We start from the raw sequence: 18,809 nt of genomic DNA on the forward strand, positions 1-18,809 counted from the left end.
CAGATTTGTTAAAATGTGTCATTCCATCACTGTCTCACCAATGGATCCTCAGCAGTGAATGGGTGCCGTCAGAATGAGAGTTGAAACATCTGATAAAAACATCATAATAATCCACACCACTCCAGTCCATCAGTTAACATCTTTACAAGACAAAAACTGAAACAAATTCAACAAATTTTTAATAATCCATAATAATGCTTCCTCCAGTGAAAAAGTCCATCTCCTGTTGTCTCTCACATCAAAATCCAGCCACAAATTTGGTTTGTAAACGGTGTTTGATCTGTGCAGATTTCTCTCCTGATTCAGACCAGACTACTTTTTTACTGGAGGAAGTGTTATTATGGATTATAGACTCGTATTTTTTTGTTAAAAACATCTTACTGATTGATTCGTTTCATCTTTTGTCTTCTCAAGATGTTAACTGATGGACTGGAGTGGTGTGGGTTATTGTGATGTTTTTATCAGCTGTTTAGACTCTCATTCTGACGGCACCCATTCACTGCAGAGGATCCGTTGGTGAAGAAACAAACTCACATACATCTCACAATGGCCTGAAGGTGAGCACATTTTCAGCAAATGATCTTATCTTATTAGTTTTGGATGAACTATTACTTTAAAGTGATGGCTGCCAGTGACGATCTGACAAATGTGGCATATATATTGTTTTTAAAAAAGGTATTAAAATTGGTATTAGTACTACTAATCCAGTCCAATCAGAGCCTCAGTGTGCTTTTTAGATTTTTGACATCTAGACTCATAAATGAGGACAAATAAGATTCACAGACTTTTTACACATTGTGAAATATTTTCAGAAGAAAGTAAATTGAGAGTCAGAATGTGAATCTGTGGTAATATCAGGAGGTGTAACAGGCGGAAACAACCGGAGTGGGTGAATACTTTCAGAAGGCACTACGGCGTCAGTGAACTGCTGAGTGTGAGCCACGGGACGGAGTTAAAGAACGGATGACACTTGATGTCGCTCACACCGCCGCCTCCTGATCCCAGACGATAACACGCATCAAACTGGAGCAGCTGCGAGACACAGCAAGAGGAAAACATCATCAGCGACTCAATGACTGACATCTTTAGTTAGGAGATGCACAAACAGAATAGAAAACAAGCATGGAAGGCATTAGAAAAACACAGACACACACCTCAAGCCACCTTTATGAGTTGAGATCAGAATAATTGGCAAGTATAATTTACATTACTTTCATGCTTCATTCATCCATGTTCTTAGTTTTCATATACTGCAATATCATGTTTGATGTAAAGGGGTCGTCGGATGCCCGTTTTACACAAGTAAGTATGATTCTTCAAGGTCTTCATGAAATATCTGCAAAAAACTTTGGTTAAACTTCCTCATTAGTGGTGTAAAACAACACCCTTTTAACCTTGTCAAAAACAGCTCTGTTCAAGGTGACCTGCTTTTGGTGCATGCCTCTTTAACTGATAACCTCTCTTCTGTTGTTTGTGTATTCACAAAAATACTGATGTAGGGGAGAGTGGGGACGATTGCAACATGGCTTATTTCCTCAAGCAGGAATGAGATACAGAGATGATATTCATAATGCACATGTTTTATTTGCCTCTCATACTTCCTGGAAGAAATCAGCCACATGTGATCATTCCTTCTACAAAAAATCTATTTTAAGTTTAAAAAGTCATAGTGTCTTGTTTGTGTGACACACTGTAAAAACATTTTAATCGGTGCATTCTGAGCTTCTGATAGGCATGGCTAGTGTGTGTCAATGATATTGTCTCCAGCTAATATACCAATTTGTATCATGGCTATCACTGTAGGGACATCAGTGCTGTCCCTTCCCACAATAAAATGCGTTACTTACACACTATTGTGCTGTTTAAATACTGTGCAGTTGCTTTGACACAATCTGTATTGTTAAAAGAGCTATATAAATAAAGGTGACTTGACTTGACTTGACAATATTGATTTAAAAGCTTGCCATAACATTACATAATTGTAATTTCATAATAATAATGAACCCCTTTAATTGTTAGGTATCTCTCCTTTTTTAAGTGAATAGGTAACAAATCTGCTTGTTACTTAAAGGGATAGTTCACCCAAAAATGAAAATTTGATGTTTATCAGCTTACCCCCAGGGCATCCAAGATCTAGGTGACTTTGTTTCCTCAGAAAAACACAAAGATTTTTCACGAAAACTGGTTTAGTCTATCAGCCATATAATGGATGTGGATGGGCACCAGACCTTTAAAAGTAAAAAAAAACATGTACAGACAAATCCAAATTACACCCTATGACTCGTGACGATAAAAAATAATATAAAATGATTTAAATACTGTTCAGTTTCTCCCAAAAACCGATCGTTTCGTGTCTTAGGACATTAATGTATCGTCACGAGCCGCAGGGTGTAATTTGAATTTGTCTGTGCATGTTTTTGTTTACTTTTAAAGGTTTGGTGCCCATCCACGTCCATTGTAAGGCTGGCAGACTGCACCGGTTTTCGTTAAAAGTCTTCGTTTGTGTTTTTCTGAGGAAACAAAGTCACCTACATCTTGGATGCATTGGGAGTAAGCAGATAAACATCAAATTTTCATTTTTGGGTGAACTGTCTCTTTAAGAATGTTTTTCATATACTATTCTGTTTTTTTACAGCCAATTTGCCTTATTAAAGACCCTGACTGTGCACAAATCAAATTAAGAAAAAGCAAAATGATATTTAGGACTGATTTAATTACATTTTATTGAATGTTGCAACTATCCCCTATTGTGGGGACAGTTGCAACTATTCACTTTGTCTATTTAAGTGTAAATTGTGTCTATATTATCATATGTACACATGTTGCAGCAATATGGGGGAATAGCTGGCAGATGTGGCTTTATTGTATTAAATTTTGGCTTTTCAATACAAACAGTCTCTGAGAAACTAAAGGAAATGCAAAATGTGTTGCAACCGTCCCCACTCTGCCCTGTATTTACAAAATCCAGCAAACCCAGTGCAGTTTTAACCCTGAACACTCAAACACTGAGCATACTGTCTATCAGTTTGCATTGAGAGAGCAGGTACCTCTGTGAGAAGCGAGGCAGCTGCAGTGCTGAGGAATTCTGGGATATGGAGCGGAGTGTGAGGGTGAATGCCTGAAGGGTGGCACTGCCACAGGGGCTGCGGAGAAACAGTTGAACAAATGAAAGCAACTCTTGACAGTCAAGAGATTTTTGTGTATTTTTAACTGAAGTAGTAGATTTTTGGAAACTGCTATAATGCCTCAGCAGCCTGATTAACTACCTCTGTGTGTGAAAAAACACTGGCGTTCGCTAACATAAAACATTTTCAGTCATTTATGGATTCATTTTGAGTTTGTCAATATTAAACCAGGAATAAGAACAGCTTACCATGCCAGTTAGAAGCTCATATAATAACGCTCCAAGACTCCACCAATCACACGCCTCTGTGATTTTTGACACGCCTCCAATTTCTGCTCCAAATCAGCAAAAACAATCTCAACTAGTTATTACATCTCAAGAGAAGGGAATCTGTGTTAGAAATATACTGTTGCAGTTTGATGAGATTGTGAAAAAAAAAAAATAATAATTTTTGAAATGTTTCACCTGGTGCACAGTACATCTCTTCCATTGCTTTCAGGTTAATTTCGGCCTGAACTTCTGTCCACTGCCCAAAGTACGTAAGACACGCCTCACCTGTGTGCAAAACGTTTGAGCAACTGTTTGAAAATGCTAAAAACCGATGTCTTTTGTGAAACACAAAAAGAAATACTAGACAGAATATCCAAGCTGCCAACTGTGAAACTGAAACATTGTCGAGCACCGAAAAGAGCAAAACCGTTTTGTAAAGGTAAATACACAGTCAATAAGTCCTATATTCCAAGTCTTCTGAAGTCATTTGATGCTTTGTATGTAGAACAAAGTGAAATTTTAGTCAGATAGCACATGTACATCTGCAAGATGTCTGTTAAAGATCACTTGATCTGGAAAGCATCTGACAGACGTCTATAAGATGTCAGTTTTACATAGATTCTAAATCATAAACATCTTAAAGACATCTATTTGACATCTGATAGGAAACGTCCTATAGATGTATTGCAGATGAGCAAACACTCTCATCTTGCAGATGTAAATGTAGACGTCAAATAGACGTCTCCAAGATGTTTGTTTGCTATCAGGGAGTCTCATTTGCAGTCAAATGATAGTAAGGTGTAATGGGTGGTTTTGGTTTTGTTTTGGGATTTGCTTCATGTTCTTGTTTTCATGTCTTTTATTTTGAAGTTTAGCCATGGTCCTTGTCTAGTCTTGCTTCCCTTGCCGTCTTTTTTTCCCTGTCATTGGTTCCTTAGTTTAATGTGTCATGTTCTCATTGGTTGTCTTAGTCATGTGCCTTGTTTTTTATTGGTTTGTTTGTGTCATGTGACTATCATTGTCTAGTATAAGTAGCCCTCGTGTTTTCATTGTTCCTTGTTGTGTATTGAAGTTATAATCTGCTGTTGATGAGTTCTGTTTCTAGTCTGTTCATGCCATGTCAAGTCAAGTCATTGTTTGGATTGTTCGTTTGGATTTCTGGATCAATGTAAATAAAGCTGCATTTGGGTTCTCAACTTCAACACGCCTTCAGTGGACTCATTACATAAGGTGAGTAATGGCAATGATAAAGCTGCACTATTGTTACAACTTTTTGTTCTTTTCAGATCTTGAAAGTATAAATCACCATTAATTTCTTTGTATGGAAAGGCACAGTGTAAACATCTTGTTATCAATGACAATTTTTTGGGCGACCGTTTCCTTTTCCTGCAGACTTCAGTTCCAGCCTGCTCCAACACACCCTATCAGAAACTTTTTAGCAATCCTGAACACCTCGATTAGCTGTTCCTGGTGTGTTGTAGCAAATTGAAGCTAAACTCTGCAGGATAGTAGCCCTGCAGGAGCAGGGTTGGCTACGCCTGCTTTAGTTTAATTGTTGAGAAATTTAGGACAGAACTCTAGTCACTTTCCTACAGAGTTTACCTCCAACACCAATCAAACTCTGTTTGTAACTAGTAAGTCTGAAGACCATGATCAGGGTTGGAGTTAACCTCTGCATGAGAGTAGCCCTCTAGGACTAAAGTTAAAGAGCCTTAACCAAGGATAAAGACGTACCACTATTGCGTAGTAGAATATTTTGTGGGTTGAGGTCCTGGCACACAATGCCCTGCTCATGAAGACTTTCCAAGGCCAACAGAATCTGAGCCCCCCACAGTCGCACCTCATCTTCAGGGAGTCCCCGTCTACCCCACATCAATTTGGCACTGAAGTTCTTGGCCTTAATTTGGGGGTGAAGCTGTTCTAGTTCAGTCTCGCTCCGACAGGAGCTGTTTGAAACTTGTGGCTGTTTAAACGAAGAGTTGAAGAACTCGCAGTTCTCCATGTCCTCCTTCCCGACCTCCCTCACCATGTCAACACTGTTCACCTGAGAAGCCATCTTTGTAAAGTCTAAAGAGATACTTTCTTGTTTTTGAGGTGTACATTCAAATGGATTGCGATGAGAACTGATCTTGCTCAATTCAGCCACAAACTGTGAAATCTGTCCATTTCCAGTGAGTTTACAGTTAGTGACACCTTGCTCATGCATTTGGTTTTGTGGAGGTAAATGTGATGTGTTGGGAACTATCCGCACTCTCTGTGGAAGAACATCAACCGTGCTGCAAAGGGTTGGTTGTGCGTTTTCACCAAATAAAGACGCTGGAGTAATCTGAGATGCAATGCTAAATCCTAGAATATCTGAGTTCAATCCTGGTACAGTGAAACTCAGACAGTCCTGAGCAGGTTCCAAAGCATTCCAAGCTTTGTTCAGATCTATGCAGGAGTCAATGCGCTCAATGCGGACATCATTCCCTAGAAGGTCGGAAGTGACATCTAGAGGATCCCGAGTGTCCACAATCACACAGGGATGAATGGGAAGAGGAACATTATCCTGAGGTATAGACTTGAGACCATTGGGTAGACCGACAGAAGGAAGCGCATTATCTGTCCTTGTTGCATACAAACTTAGAGAACTCCTCTGTTGGCGTCCTGAATCTTCACAGTAGGAGTGGGTTGTACAGTTCTCAAGACGATAGTCTTGAGTTGGGCTGCCTGGCCTCTCAATAGGTGTGGTTCTCCCATAATTCTCATTGAGGTAAATCTCCTGCTGGAGAGCAGGGAGGGTGTAGCTGTTCTTCATAAAGATCTTGTGCTGGTTGGGGCTGAAGCACTCTGGATGCTCCCTCACTGCTTCACTTCTGACTCTGTGAAGTCTGGAAAAGAGTCTTCCACCTATAGAAAAGCAAAGCCATTAAACCATATGCCATTATGCTCTCCAAGTACCCTGTGACTATGAGGAGCTTATGGCAAGGCAACTTTTTGAAACATCTGGGTGGATCAGGGTTCTTTGCATCTGGACCTTGAGGTCCACTGTCCTGCAGAACTTGGCTCCAACTTTAATCACAAGGCCTTCAGGGTTAGTAGAAAATGGAAAGGCAGTTGAGTTTGATCAGGGTTGGAGCTAAACTCTGCAGGATAGTAGACCTCCAGAACAAGATCTGAAGATTCCTGATATACATATTTTTCCATATTCTTTATACACAATATTCTCATGTATGATCTCTGCAACAGCAATGCTTAACAAGTTCCTTAAATTTTATCTCTTGACTCTAGCTCAGGGGTGCCCAAACTGCTCAAGGTCTTTCTAGGCATATTAGAAACTTCCAGGCAGGTGTGTAAGGCAAGTTGTAGCTAAACTCTGCAGGATATCCGAGTTTGGGCACCCCTGCTCTAGCCACATCTCTTTCATGATTAGACTTCAGTAATAATTTGGATACTATAGAGCAGAAATGTCCAATTCTGCTTCTGTTGTGCTAATGTCTTGTAGAGCAGGGGATCTCAACTCTAGCCTTCGAGGTCCACTTTCTAGCAGGGTTTATGTCCAATCTTGATCAAATTCACCTGCCTGTATCTTTCTAGTAATCCTGAAGACCTTGATTAGCTTGTTCAGGTCTGTTTATGCAGGTCCTTTGCTGGTTTATGCTGGTCATGTTGCTGGTCAGGGACCAGCATAAACCAGCAAAGGGCCAGCATTAACCACCAAAGACCAGCATAAACCAGCAAAGGGCCAGCATTAACCAGCTAAAACCAGCATCCCAGCACCAAAACATACCTAACCAGCATATGCAGTTTTTTTTTTTTCATCAGGGAACTGCTTTGGAACAAAATACATGTGAGAAATGCTGCAGAAATACCCTGAATTATCTCACCTTGAACATTTTCTAGATGAAGGAACACAGTGTCTTCACTGACATAGTATTTTAGCAACTTCACCATGAAGGGCACTCCCTGAGGAATGATGGTCGACCTCTCACGACTCTCCCAGCTCGACTTCGGTAAACTCTGTCCAGAAAGCAACATTTTTTACAGTTTTACAGGTAGTACATTAGAATTAGGCCCTGTTCCTTAACCTAGTGAGCTGTCTCTTCAAACAGCCTTTTGAAGCAACATAAATGTCCTTGTGATGCAAAGTCAGAATAAATGATTGATTATTAGAAAGCATTTTGTATTTCTTTTAGTTTAGTTTCTAAAATGTAGCATTTTTTGTTTTGTCCACTCGTCTCTGTGATATCTATTTGAGCTGAAGCTTAATATCTCAAGTGTCTGGTTTCAGTAACCCGAGACGAGTTTGTACTCAGATTCAGGCACAGCAGCTTTTAACAGGATCAATCCAAACAGACTCGCAGTAATAACAGAAGACGTAAGTGTATTCCCAGAGCTGGATCCAGTAGGCTGGCCTGATTCCAGCAGGCACTCACACAGCGCTGTGGTCAGAGGTTTTCTGAAAGGAATCCATACACTACAATACTTCTGTCTCAAATGCCTACCTTAACGATAAATGTTTCCTTGCTTATCAGACTTTCAACCGTTAGCACCTGTTGAAGACACAATTATATACGATTTTAAGATTTTTTTATATCTATTGCACATCCAGTGATTGTAACTTTCTGGAATATAGATAAATGACTGACCAGATATTTCACACTTACCTTATCAATGATTCCAATGACTTTGCACATAGCCAGATTCTCCACTGGTGAACTCAGATGTCTGATCGACCGAAAGCGCAAGCTGCTATAACCCTGTTGACCAGGAAAAAAATGTGTCAAGAAAATAAATAAATAAACAGACCATAGCCTATAATTAACATCTGTCTTAGACTCACATTGCCGTAATATTGTTTAACAGTTAATATATGGTTCACATTGCAGCAAAGAACCAACCAGTTAAGGCCAGTTCACACCAATATCTGTGATCTTTTAATAATCATTTTAACACTAAGCGAAGCTATCTGACTTTAAAGGGGTCCTATTGTACTCTTTTACAGTCTTTATTTTGTTTTGGGAGTGCACTAGAACATGCTTTCATGCTTGGTGGTTCAAAAAACGCATTATTTTTACATCATTTATATTAAATTAATTACATTTCTTTCTTAGTTTTTTTTTTTTTTTTTTGTCTTGTTGCCACTGTGGCAGGACTAAAACGCTGTCTAAGCTGATCACCAATCACAATATATTTCGTTTTTCAGAACACTGCAAAAAATGCTTTTCTTACTTGTTTCTCATCTTGTTTCCAGCCAAAAATCTAAAAATTCTTAAATCAAGACGGATTTTCTAGATGAGTAAAAATTGTCTTGTTTTCAGGAAAAAAAAACAAGTCAAAATTAAGTGTGTTTTTGCTTAGAACAAGCTAAGAGGCACTTTTTATTATGGATCGACTTGTTTTGGACTGATGGAGAGAAACACTTGTCTATGCCATTCTAAAGCTTGGGAGTTTCAGAATATTTTCAATATAACTCTGATTGCATTTGTCTGAAAGAAGGAAGTTATATACACATAGGATGCATGGAGGGTGAGTAAATAATACACTACAGTAAGTGGCTGTCCATGCTACATCATTTATGCCCGAATATACACACCACACACTGGCTAAAGTTAAAAAAGTGAAAAAAAGCATAATAGGACCCCTTTAGACACAGCTTGAGTGTGTAAAGTGGCATGTTGTGTTTTACAAGAAATAAATGAAAAATAATTACAGTAATGTGAGATTGAGGAAAGGATGAGAGAATATATTAAACTGTGGCTATAAAAGTCAAAAAGAAAAAAACAAGTTCAGTGGAAGCCTAAACAGATGTGCAGTCATGCATCACCTACTCCTAAATGAGTGGATCCTTTAGTGATGTTGTCCTGTAAGTAAGAGATGAAGATCTCCTCGGCTCTCTTCAGATATTGAGTGGTCTTTCGTTTCACGGCTTCACGTCTCTCTTTATTTGGATCCACTGTAAGACACAGAAAACTGCATTAGTGTGGAGATCTGTGATTGACTCTTGTCTAAATTCTGACCTTAATCTTAATCTGCCATTATATCAGACACGTCTTTGTTTATTCCCACAAGCGTTTTTGTTTTCCTCTTACAAACCATTATAGCTCATGCTGTGGATTAAATTATGTTTTGCCTCATTCAAAATCGAAAATGTCTTTACGGTTTCATTTTTGTCAGCATTTGTTTGATAAGTAAGGCAAATGAGTTGCATATGAGTTTTGAAAACACTTCCTCTAATTTTTGTACCTCTATGCTTTTTATATATACAGTATTTCACATGGTTTGACCACAGCAGCTGACTTCTGTCACGGCCCTCAACACATTTTGCTTACACAGGCTCAGCTCAGGGTTATTCTAGCTCATTGGAACAAACACTGATCTTTTTTGTGCATCACAATGTTCATTTTGGACATTCTTGTTCCTTACACTTAGAATTTAAGGCCAAATGATCAGGATTTCCCACAATAGGAAATGAGAAGGATTTGAGTTGATCAACCTCCATCTGACTATTTAAAATGGATAAACCCCAAACACAAAACTCCAAAGCTTGAGCTGAACTGAAGTGATTGACAGCGGCGGCACTCTTTAATTACTTTATAACCCATTTATGCTGGTAACCCCACACTGCAAAGTTTTCAATAATAAAATCCATATTTAACTGCAGGAATTATTCCAAAATTGTGATTGACAATAGCTGCATTTCCAATATCCCTTAAATTGTGCAAATTAAAATTGCAAATTAAAAATACGCCTAATGGAAATGCGCCAATTGCTCAAAAAAAGTTTTTCAGGCAATTCGAAAAAGGAATATTTCGCGAAACAGCAATGGAAACAGTTTTTTTTTTCCACATTCGATTAAATATAGCCAAAATCCCACAAAAATCCGTTGCCATGAAAAAAAAAATGTTTTAGTCGCATAACATCGGTTAGTGGAAACGCCATCATTTCGCAATATTTTTTAATCGACATTTATAAAATATCGTAAAAATAAGTTTTGCGCAAAGCTGTAATGAAAACACACCTAGTGATGACAGTTGCAACAATTGTGTGTCAAAATAGATCTGTGCATGAAGTCCTAATATTCTATAGACCTGCCACTTTCTATTACATGCAATGTATTTCTTTATTTTATTACTGGCTTATGAATTTCAAAGCAAAGTCTTCAAGCAGTCAATGTTTCCTAGTATGATTTTGAAGTTTATTTTGTTCTGTCTTTGATTTCTCTTTTCATTTCTAAGTATGCTCTTAACCGTTCCCTCCACACCTGTGTCTTGTTTAGTTCCTTGTTTATTCTGTGTATTTATAGCACCTTTGTTTCAGTTCCGGTTTAGTAGGTTGCGCTCTGTTATGCTTTCTTCAACTACTAACCCCAAAAGTTTTTATGACCATGCCCTGTATGCATCATGCACATTAAAATATATTTTTTTTAGAAATGCAGATTTGCTCTTTGTTACTTCTTCGTTACAGCTGCTTGAGGTATCTGTAACTTACTGTATAAAAATGTGTCAAATTATGTTTTTATATCGCAACAAATATAGATATTTAATCAGAAGATTTAATCAAGAATTATATGCAGTCTTCCAATGTTACACACACATTTAGACTGATTATATGAATGTTTGGTTAGCAGACTTTTCTTCTTGTCAGGGCAACAGTTCAATAAAAAGAAATAAATATTACGTGATTTAAATTGCAAAAAAAAAAAAACAATTTTTATTTTATTTTTTTTATTTTTTTTTGCTATTTTTCGCTAAAGAAAATTTCCAAACAAAGCCATGCTGTGCATCTCTCAACAAGTGAGTCAATGATTCACTGATCTATTTATGAAAATAGTTCCTTACTTTCCTGAATGAATCTGTCGTTTTGTACGAATAACTTGAATAAATGACTCAGGGCTTATTAAAAACAGTGGCTTGCTGCCACCTTCTGGTAATTTTAGTTTCATATTTTAAGTATTATTCTATTTTTCTATGATTTCTAAATTCCAATTTTTATAGTTTAAACAGTAATCTCATAACATTATTTATGCATATTGTAAGTGCAGTGTAAATGCATGTACAACTGCTAAAATACAAGTGTAGAGAACCCTGCATGTTAAATCATACTTGGCTTTTTCTTTAAAAAATAAGCCACTTTGCCAGTGTAACTTGTATATTAACAAATATATTAAGTGCAGTCGACAAAATCTTATATCAAATGACAAACTGTAAAATATAAGCTGAGAGAGCCCTCGGCTATCAAGACTAAAATGCTGATCAAAAGCACTACACCTAATGACAATAATGACAATAAAATCAGTGCTTTAAGTTTTCAGGTAGGTCTAACAGTAATATTCTGTGATATTCATTTTATTACGTAATATTCGTTACAGTAAACCGTCTCTCAGAAAGTGTGCAAGTACTAAACTGAGTACTCTTTTATTGTGCTTTTTCTTTGATTTAATTTGATTTGACTAAATAAGAAATTAATCAAGGCAATGACTTTGCACTTTAAGGCAAAGTGTGGTTGACTGATTACATTCAGCCAAAAGTGTTTTTCAGCATCAGAGAAACTCAAACTCAAATGCATTTTTTTTTCACACTATCTGTAATTTTCAATCACTATATAATTTGATGACATTTCAATCTGGCACTGTACCAGCAGCCGTATACCCAGAGGACGTAACAGTATTAGTAGTGTTCACTTACCTTGAACTCCATTGAGCAGCAGATCGACTCCATTCTTATAGTAGCTGAACGCCGCCTCGTAGTCTTCGTTGACTTCTCGGTCCAGTGCCATTCGAATCTGCTGGGCTGCATCTAGCAGATAGTCTTTCTTTGCCATATTTGTCAGTCAGCTGGAAAGGACAAGCGTCCACAGGAACCAGAACCAGATGTCGGATCTGTAGTTGTGAAAGCACTTGTGAAGTGGCACATCTCTGGTCATTAAAGACTCTCCCAGAAGCCCCTCGTCTCTCCTGTATTCACACGCATGTGAAACGAGGCCAGTGTCCACCTGCACAAAATACATAATCATTACATTATCAACAAAACATATCCATTAGTTAAGGTGGTACTGTCATACTGCATTAAAATGTGCCATATTTTCACTGCTGTAATGTAATGAAGTAATAATGCTTTGTTACAGTACTTAAGAATTTTACTTGAGTTTTTATTTTACCTTTACTCCACTACATTTCCTAATTAAAATGAATACTTTTATTCCGATACATTTCCGCGAAGCATATTCGTTACTTACTACAAATAGTCAGGATCTCAGTCAGAATTGTGAGATGTTTTTTTTTTTTTTTTGAAATTTGCTAAACTGTATGAAAAAAAATCTCACAAAAGTATTGCCTTTTATCTAGAAAGTGTTTGCTCACAAAAATATTGCCTTCCCCTTAAAAAAGATTTAGCATTTGCATTAAAATTAGCATTCTTTCTTCCACCTCTTTATTTCCGTCACAAACTTTTTTGTGAACAAACGCAAAGTTTATAAACTCATAATTCTGACTTTTTATCTCAGAAAAAAAAGATAAAACTCTGAAAATAAAATTCTGACTATTCTGTATCTCGCATATTCTGAATTATTTTCAGGAAATTCATTTTTTTGTGTGATACAAACTAAATGCTGAATTTTTTCTCAGAATTGCGAGACATAAACTCAGAATTCAGACCTTTTTTTTTCCTAAGAAATTGATGATATAAACTCGCAATTGTAAGAAATAATTTTCCTCACAAATGCAAGTTTGTATCTCGCAATTCTAACTTTTTTTCTCTGAATTAGGTGATATAAACTCACAGTTGTGAGAAATAAAGTCAGAATTGCAATATAAACTTATTATTCTGATGTTTTTCTCAGAAATGGTTGAAATAAACTCGCAATTACGAAGAAAAAATTGCATTTACTTGTAATCTTAAGTACATTTAAGATTTAAAAAATACTTTTGTACTTAAATACAATAAACATCACATAATTTAAGATTTTTACTCAAGTAATATTCTAAACGGTGACTGTAACTTCAACCAAAATCGTTTTCTGGTAAGATATCTTTACTTTTACTTAAGTATGGCTTTCAGGTACTTTATACACCGCTGCATATTTTAAAATTCAGACTAAAACACAACTATTTCACTATGCTTCTTTTTACTAAACTAAAATCATTTAAACAATATTAGAATCTTAAATTCATATTTTTTCAAAAATGTCTGTTTTCACTTTGAATTACTGTTGTCTATGAAATGTGTTGCAAGATATAAACTTAAAATATTCCAAAAAAAACTCAATTCTGATGTGCATCACAGGCATTTCACATCCAATCCGAATCTAGAATCTGAAATACCTGTTTTATAAAATGTATAAAAACAAACACAATGCACTACGACTCACCTTTGCCCCTGAGATCTGTCACATAAAACAGCCATGTGACCCAGTGTTTCCATCGGATCAGTCTGTCACGGGCCTCCAGAACGGGTGGATGAGGCTTTAACCTGAATAAAAGCAAAGTTCATTTTCACTTTATATTGAAGAACAGACTGTGTGAGATACTCAGTGCTTTCTGATGAAGGTTTCTGAGAATGACTGTTAATTCACATTAAGACAAGTTAAAAAAAATGAAATGAAAACCTTGAAAATAACAATATTCCCGAAGGGGTGCTTGAAAAGCCCTTGAATGATTTAAATACAATGCATCTATAAATAAGTTTAATTTTATCAATAAGCACATATCTTTTGATGCAATTCAAAAAACATACCTTTTTTGCTTATTTTGGTTAATGTCAGAAAACCATAAGCACGAATAATTCAGATCGGGATTCCAAAGTGATTTCGCTATGTATTGCTATCTTTTTTTTCTGGTGTTTTTTTCTTAAACAGTAGAAAACATCAAACCATTTATGCAATACAGTTATATAAAAAAAATGTAAACTCAAATACAAATACCATAAGAAAATTAACAGTGGTTTTAATGTAGTAAAAGTGTAGTATACTTTGTAATACTTTGCATGTGCTTCACTTTACTTTTGCCATTTTTTTTTCAAAATCAAAAAAAGTAGTGCTTTAAAGTCCTTGAAAGTCCTGGAATTTCATTTTACAGTATCTGTATTAACCTTGATGAGATCAAAACAATATTTGTATTATTTGTAATTATATATGACAGCCATTTATATGTAAATCAGAGTGTGAAGCTTGAATATATTGTGTAAAACAACTAAACTTACCCAGGTACAATGTCACTAAATTTCTTCCTGCAGTACAATGATAAAATATGAATAAAATAAAATGTTCTAAAATGACTAAAATAAACTAAAATATAAATATAATAATAATAAAATAAAATGACTAAAACAAACTAAAATATAATAATAATATAATAAAATGTACTAAAATGACTAAAATAAACTAAAATATAAATAAAATATAATAATAATAATAAAATAAAATGTTCAGAAATTACTTAAAATAAAATATAATAATAATAAAATAAAATGACTAAAATAAACTAAAATATAAATAAAATATAATAATAATAATAATAATAATAATAATAAAATAAAATGTACTAAAATAAACTAAAATATAATAATAAATAAAATGTTCTAAAATAACTAAAATATAATAATAATAATAATAATAATAATAATAATAAAATAAAATGTTCTAAAATGACTAAAATAAACTAAAATATAATAATAATAAAATAAAATGTACTAAAATGACTAAAATAAACTAAAATATAAATATAATAATAATAAAATAAAATAAAATTTACTAAAATGACTAAAATAAATAAAATATAATAATAATAAAATAAAATTTACTAAAATGACTAAAATAAACTAATATATAAATAAAATATAATAATAATAATAAAATAAAATGTTCTAAAATGACTAAAATAAACTAAAATATAATAATAATAAAATAAAATGACTAAAAAAACTAAAATATAAATAAAATATAATAATAATAAAATAAAATGTACTAAAATAAACTAAAATATAATAATAATAAATAAAATGTTCTAAAATGACTAAAATATAATAACAATAATAATAATAATAATAAAATAAAATGTTCTAAAATGACTAAAATAAACTAAAATATAATAATAATAAAATAAAATGTACTAAAATGACTAAAATAAACTAAAATATAAATATAATAATAATAAAATAAAATAAAATTTACTAAAATGACTAAAATAAACTAGAATATAATAATAATAAAATAAAATGTACTAAAATGACTAAAATAAACTAAAATATAAATATAATAATAATAAAATAAAATAAAATTTACTAAAATGACTAAAATAAACTAAAATATAATAATAATAAAATAAAATGTACTAAAATGACTAAAATAAACTAAAATATAAATATAATAATAATAAAATAAAATAAAATTTACTAAAATGACTAAAATAAATAAAATATAATAATAATAAAATAAAATGTACTAAAATGACTAAAATAAACTAATATATAAATAAAATATAATAATAATAATAATAAAATAAAATGTTCTAAAATGACTAAAATAAACTAAAATATAATAATAATAAAATAAAATGACTAAAAAAAATAAAATATAAATAAAATATAATAATAATAATAATAATAATAATAATAAAATAAAATGTACTAAAATAAACTAAAATATAATAATAATAAATAAAATGTTCTAAAATGACTAAAATATAATAATAATAATAATAATAATAATAATAATAATAATAATAATAATAATAATAAAATGTTCTAAAATGACTAAAATAAAATAATAAAACTAAAACTTAATAAAACAAACAACAAACCATAGTAGTATATCATTATCAATTACACTTGTACAATATGAAACGGAAAATATTGACCAAAATATGAGCAGGTGATGATGTGCCATAAATCACACACGTTTTCAAAACCAGTTCAGGCTGATTTTTGTGACAAGGTAATAATAGCCTGCCATAAATACAGCAGTAAATTACAGTCAAAAACAGCTGAGAGACCTGTCTTTCTCAAGAGGATGCCATATTCATTCACCTTGCTGTGTTCAGTTGTGTTTATGTAGATCAGACTATATTCACTGAAACACTGAGGCTGATGAAGATGAACGCATGAAGCCTGTGACGTCACGCCTGACCTCATCCCGTTATTTTACGGTGATAATGATGACCTTACTCTGCAAATACTACCATACCATTACAACGCAGAGCCTTTATGGCTAATCACTAATGACCTATATATCGCAAACCCACAAAATGAAGAGAAAACGAACCTTGCGCGAGACTCGCCTCCTCATCCTCATCCTCAGCATCCGCTCCGCTTCAGCATCAGGAAGAGCGAACAACAATCGCTTCCTATTGGTGGAGCATGATCTCACCCCCCCGACGTCACCACGCCTCTTCCCAGGCCACACCCCTGAGATGCGGTGATTAACTCTTCGTTAAACAGCAAGAACATTCTGCAAATAGTCAAGGTTTATTTAGGCTTTCTCTTTTAAGATTTATATTGGGCAGATCAAATTTGTTATAGTTACTTTACATGGTTTAAATTAACAACAGTTACTACTAAATACTTAATTTTGAGACTATAATGAGACATTTTAAACCTACATAAATATGAACAGATCTATACAGACACTACAAATTTTGCTTTGTGGTACTCTTAATATTTAAGGACGATTATATGAGCACTGTCAGTTTCATATAAAGTTATAATCATTTCATTACTTTACTGCTATGCGTATAGTTATTAGAAAGTCACACTTTTATTAAAATCTGTGCTAGTTACTTACCTTATGGGTGTCATCAAATTTCTGTTTATGCTTTTTATGTTCTTACTATTATTTATATTTAGAAATTTTTATATTCTATTCTATGTTTTTTTAGATGGTCATCACCTTATAATGTAAATCCTGGAGGCAGAATGAAAATAAATAGAAATGTTAAAGGAGTAGTTCACTTTCAGAACAAGAATTGACAGATAATGTACTCACCCCCTTGTCACCCAAGAAGTTCATGTCTTTCTTTCTTTCTTCAGTCGTGAAAAAAATAGTTTTTTGAGGCAAACATTTCAGGAGTGTTCTCCATATAATGGACTTCTATGGTGCCCCAAGTTTAAACTCACAAAATGCAGCTTCAAAGGGCTCTAAACGATCACAGCCGAGGAAAAAAGGGTCTTATCTAGGGTTATTTTCTAAAAAAATAAATTACAATTTATATCCTTTTTAACCTCAAATGCTCATCTTGTCAAGCTCGGCAAGACAAGCATTTGAGATTAAAAACTTGACCGAAAATCGAAAATGACCGATCGTTTCTCTAGATAAGACCCTTCTTTCTCGGCTGTGATCTTTAGAGCCTTTTAAAGCTGCATTTATACTGCATTTTGCAAGTTCAAACTGGGGGGCACCATAGAAATCCATTATATGGAGAGAAATCCTGAAACGTTTTCCTCAAAATACACCATTGCTTTATGACTGAGGGGTGAGTAAATTATCTGTAAATTCTTGTTCTGAAAGTGAACTACTCCTTTAACAGTAGAAAGTCAATAAGCTACTAAATATATTGTAGTAGCCTACATTTTTGTACAGCTGCTTTGCAACGATTTGTATCGTGAAAAGCGCTATACAAATAAACTTGAATTGAATAGACCTTTTTCACAGAAACCGGAAATACGCAATCGCAGGGTATGCAGACTTCCTGTGTAATGTCAACACAGCAGAAAGCCGGGTAATTTAAAATTAAAATGGAGAGAGTCTACACAACTTCCCTCGCTGGTTTGCCAAAGATAACTTTTGCCGACCTCATAAGAGTCGTGTAGGAAAACTCCGTCACAAAGAGGAACAAATTGGATAAAGGATATACATTTTTCCACTAAGAGTTTATCCGCATTTATACACGCTTAACGTGGCTTAACGTACGTAAAAAACGACCAGGAAACCCCAAATTTCTGTCATACCTTACTTGGAACAAACACTAACTACTATCAAAATAACGAGCCCTTATTCCACAGATAAAGTGCATAATATCACGTTAAGCGTTTTCTCCCCCATAGAAGCCCATTATAAGGAAACAGCTTGGTTTAACTTACCTTAACAGTGACCAGGGAAGACCAAACTTCTGTTAAATTTCACTTATAATAAACACTTTCTGTTCTCAAAAGAACGAGCTCTCATTCAGCATATAAAGTGATCGCCCCCCATAGAAGTCCATTATACAAAAAAAAAGCTTAACGTGGCTTAAAATTTTACTTTAATAAACACTTTCTGCTGTCAAAAGAATGAGCTCTTATTGAGCATATAAAGTGAATAATATCACGCTTTTCTCCCTATAGAACTCCATTAAGGAAAAAGCTTAACATGGTTTGTTATAATGGACTTCTATGGGGGCGATCACTTTATATGCTGAATAAGAGCTTTTTGACAGCAGCAAGTATTTATTATAAGTGAAATTTAA

General features: G+C 34.1%; 1 protein-coding gene across 1 annotated transcript; it reads right to left on the bottom strand.

The window, feature by feature from the left end:
- Positions 1-414: 414 nt before the first annotated feature.
- On the bottom strand, positions 415-13,836 carry LOC141296129 (ribosomal protein S6 kinase-like 1). The gene is made up of 9 exons (XM_073827412.1): positions 13,742-13,836; positions 12,061-12,367; positions 9,205-9,329; positions 8,041-8,133; positions 7,879-7,926; positions 7,261-7,393; positions 3,374-3,456; positions 3,048-3,143; positions 415-1,032 (listed from the first exon to the last, which is right to left on the bottom strand). The coding sequence occupies exons 2-9, from the start codon at positions 12,194-12,196 to the stop codon at positions 910-912; spliced, it is 837 nt and encodes a 278-aa protein (XP_073683513.1). The 5' UTR covers positions 12,197-12,367; positions 13,742-13,836; the 3' UTR covers positions 415-909.
- Positions 13,837-18,809: the final 4,973 nt, after the last annotated feature.

Source organism: Garra rufa, chromosome 21 (assembly GCF_049309525.1).
Source record: "Garra rufa chromosome 21, GarRuf1.0, whole genome shotgun sequence".
Lineage (NCBI taxonomy): Eukaryota > Metazoa > Chordata > Actinopteri > Cypriniformes > Cyprinidae > Garra > Garra rufa.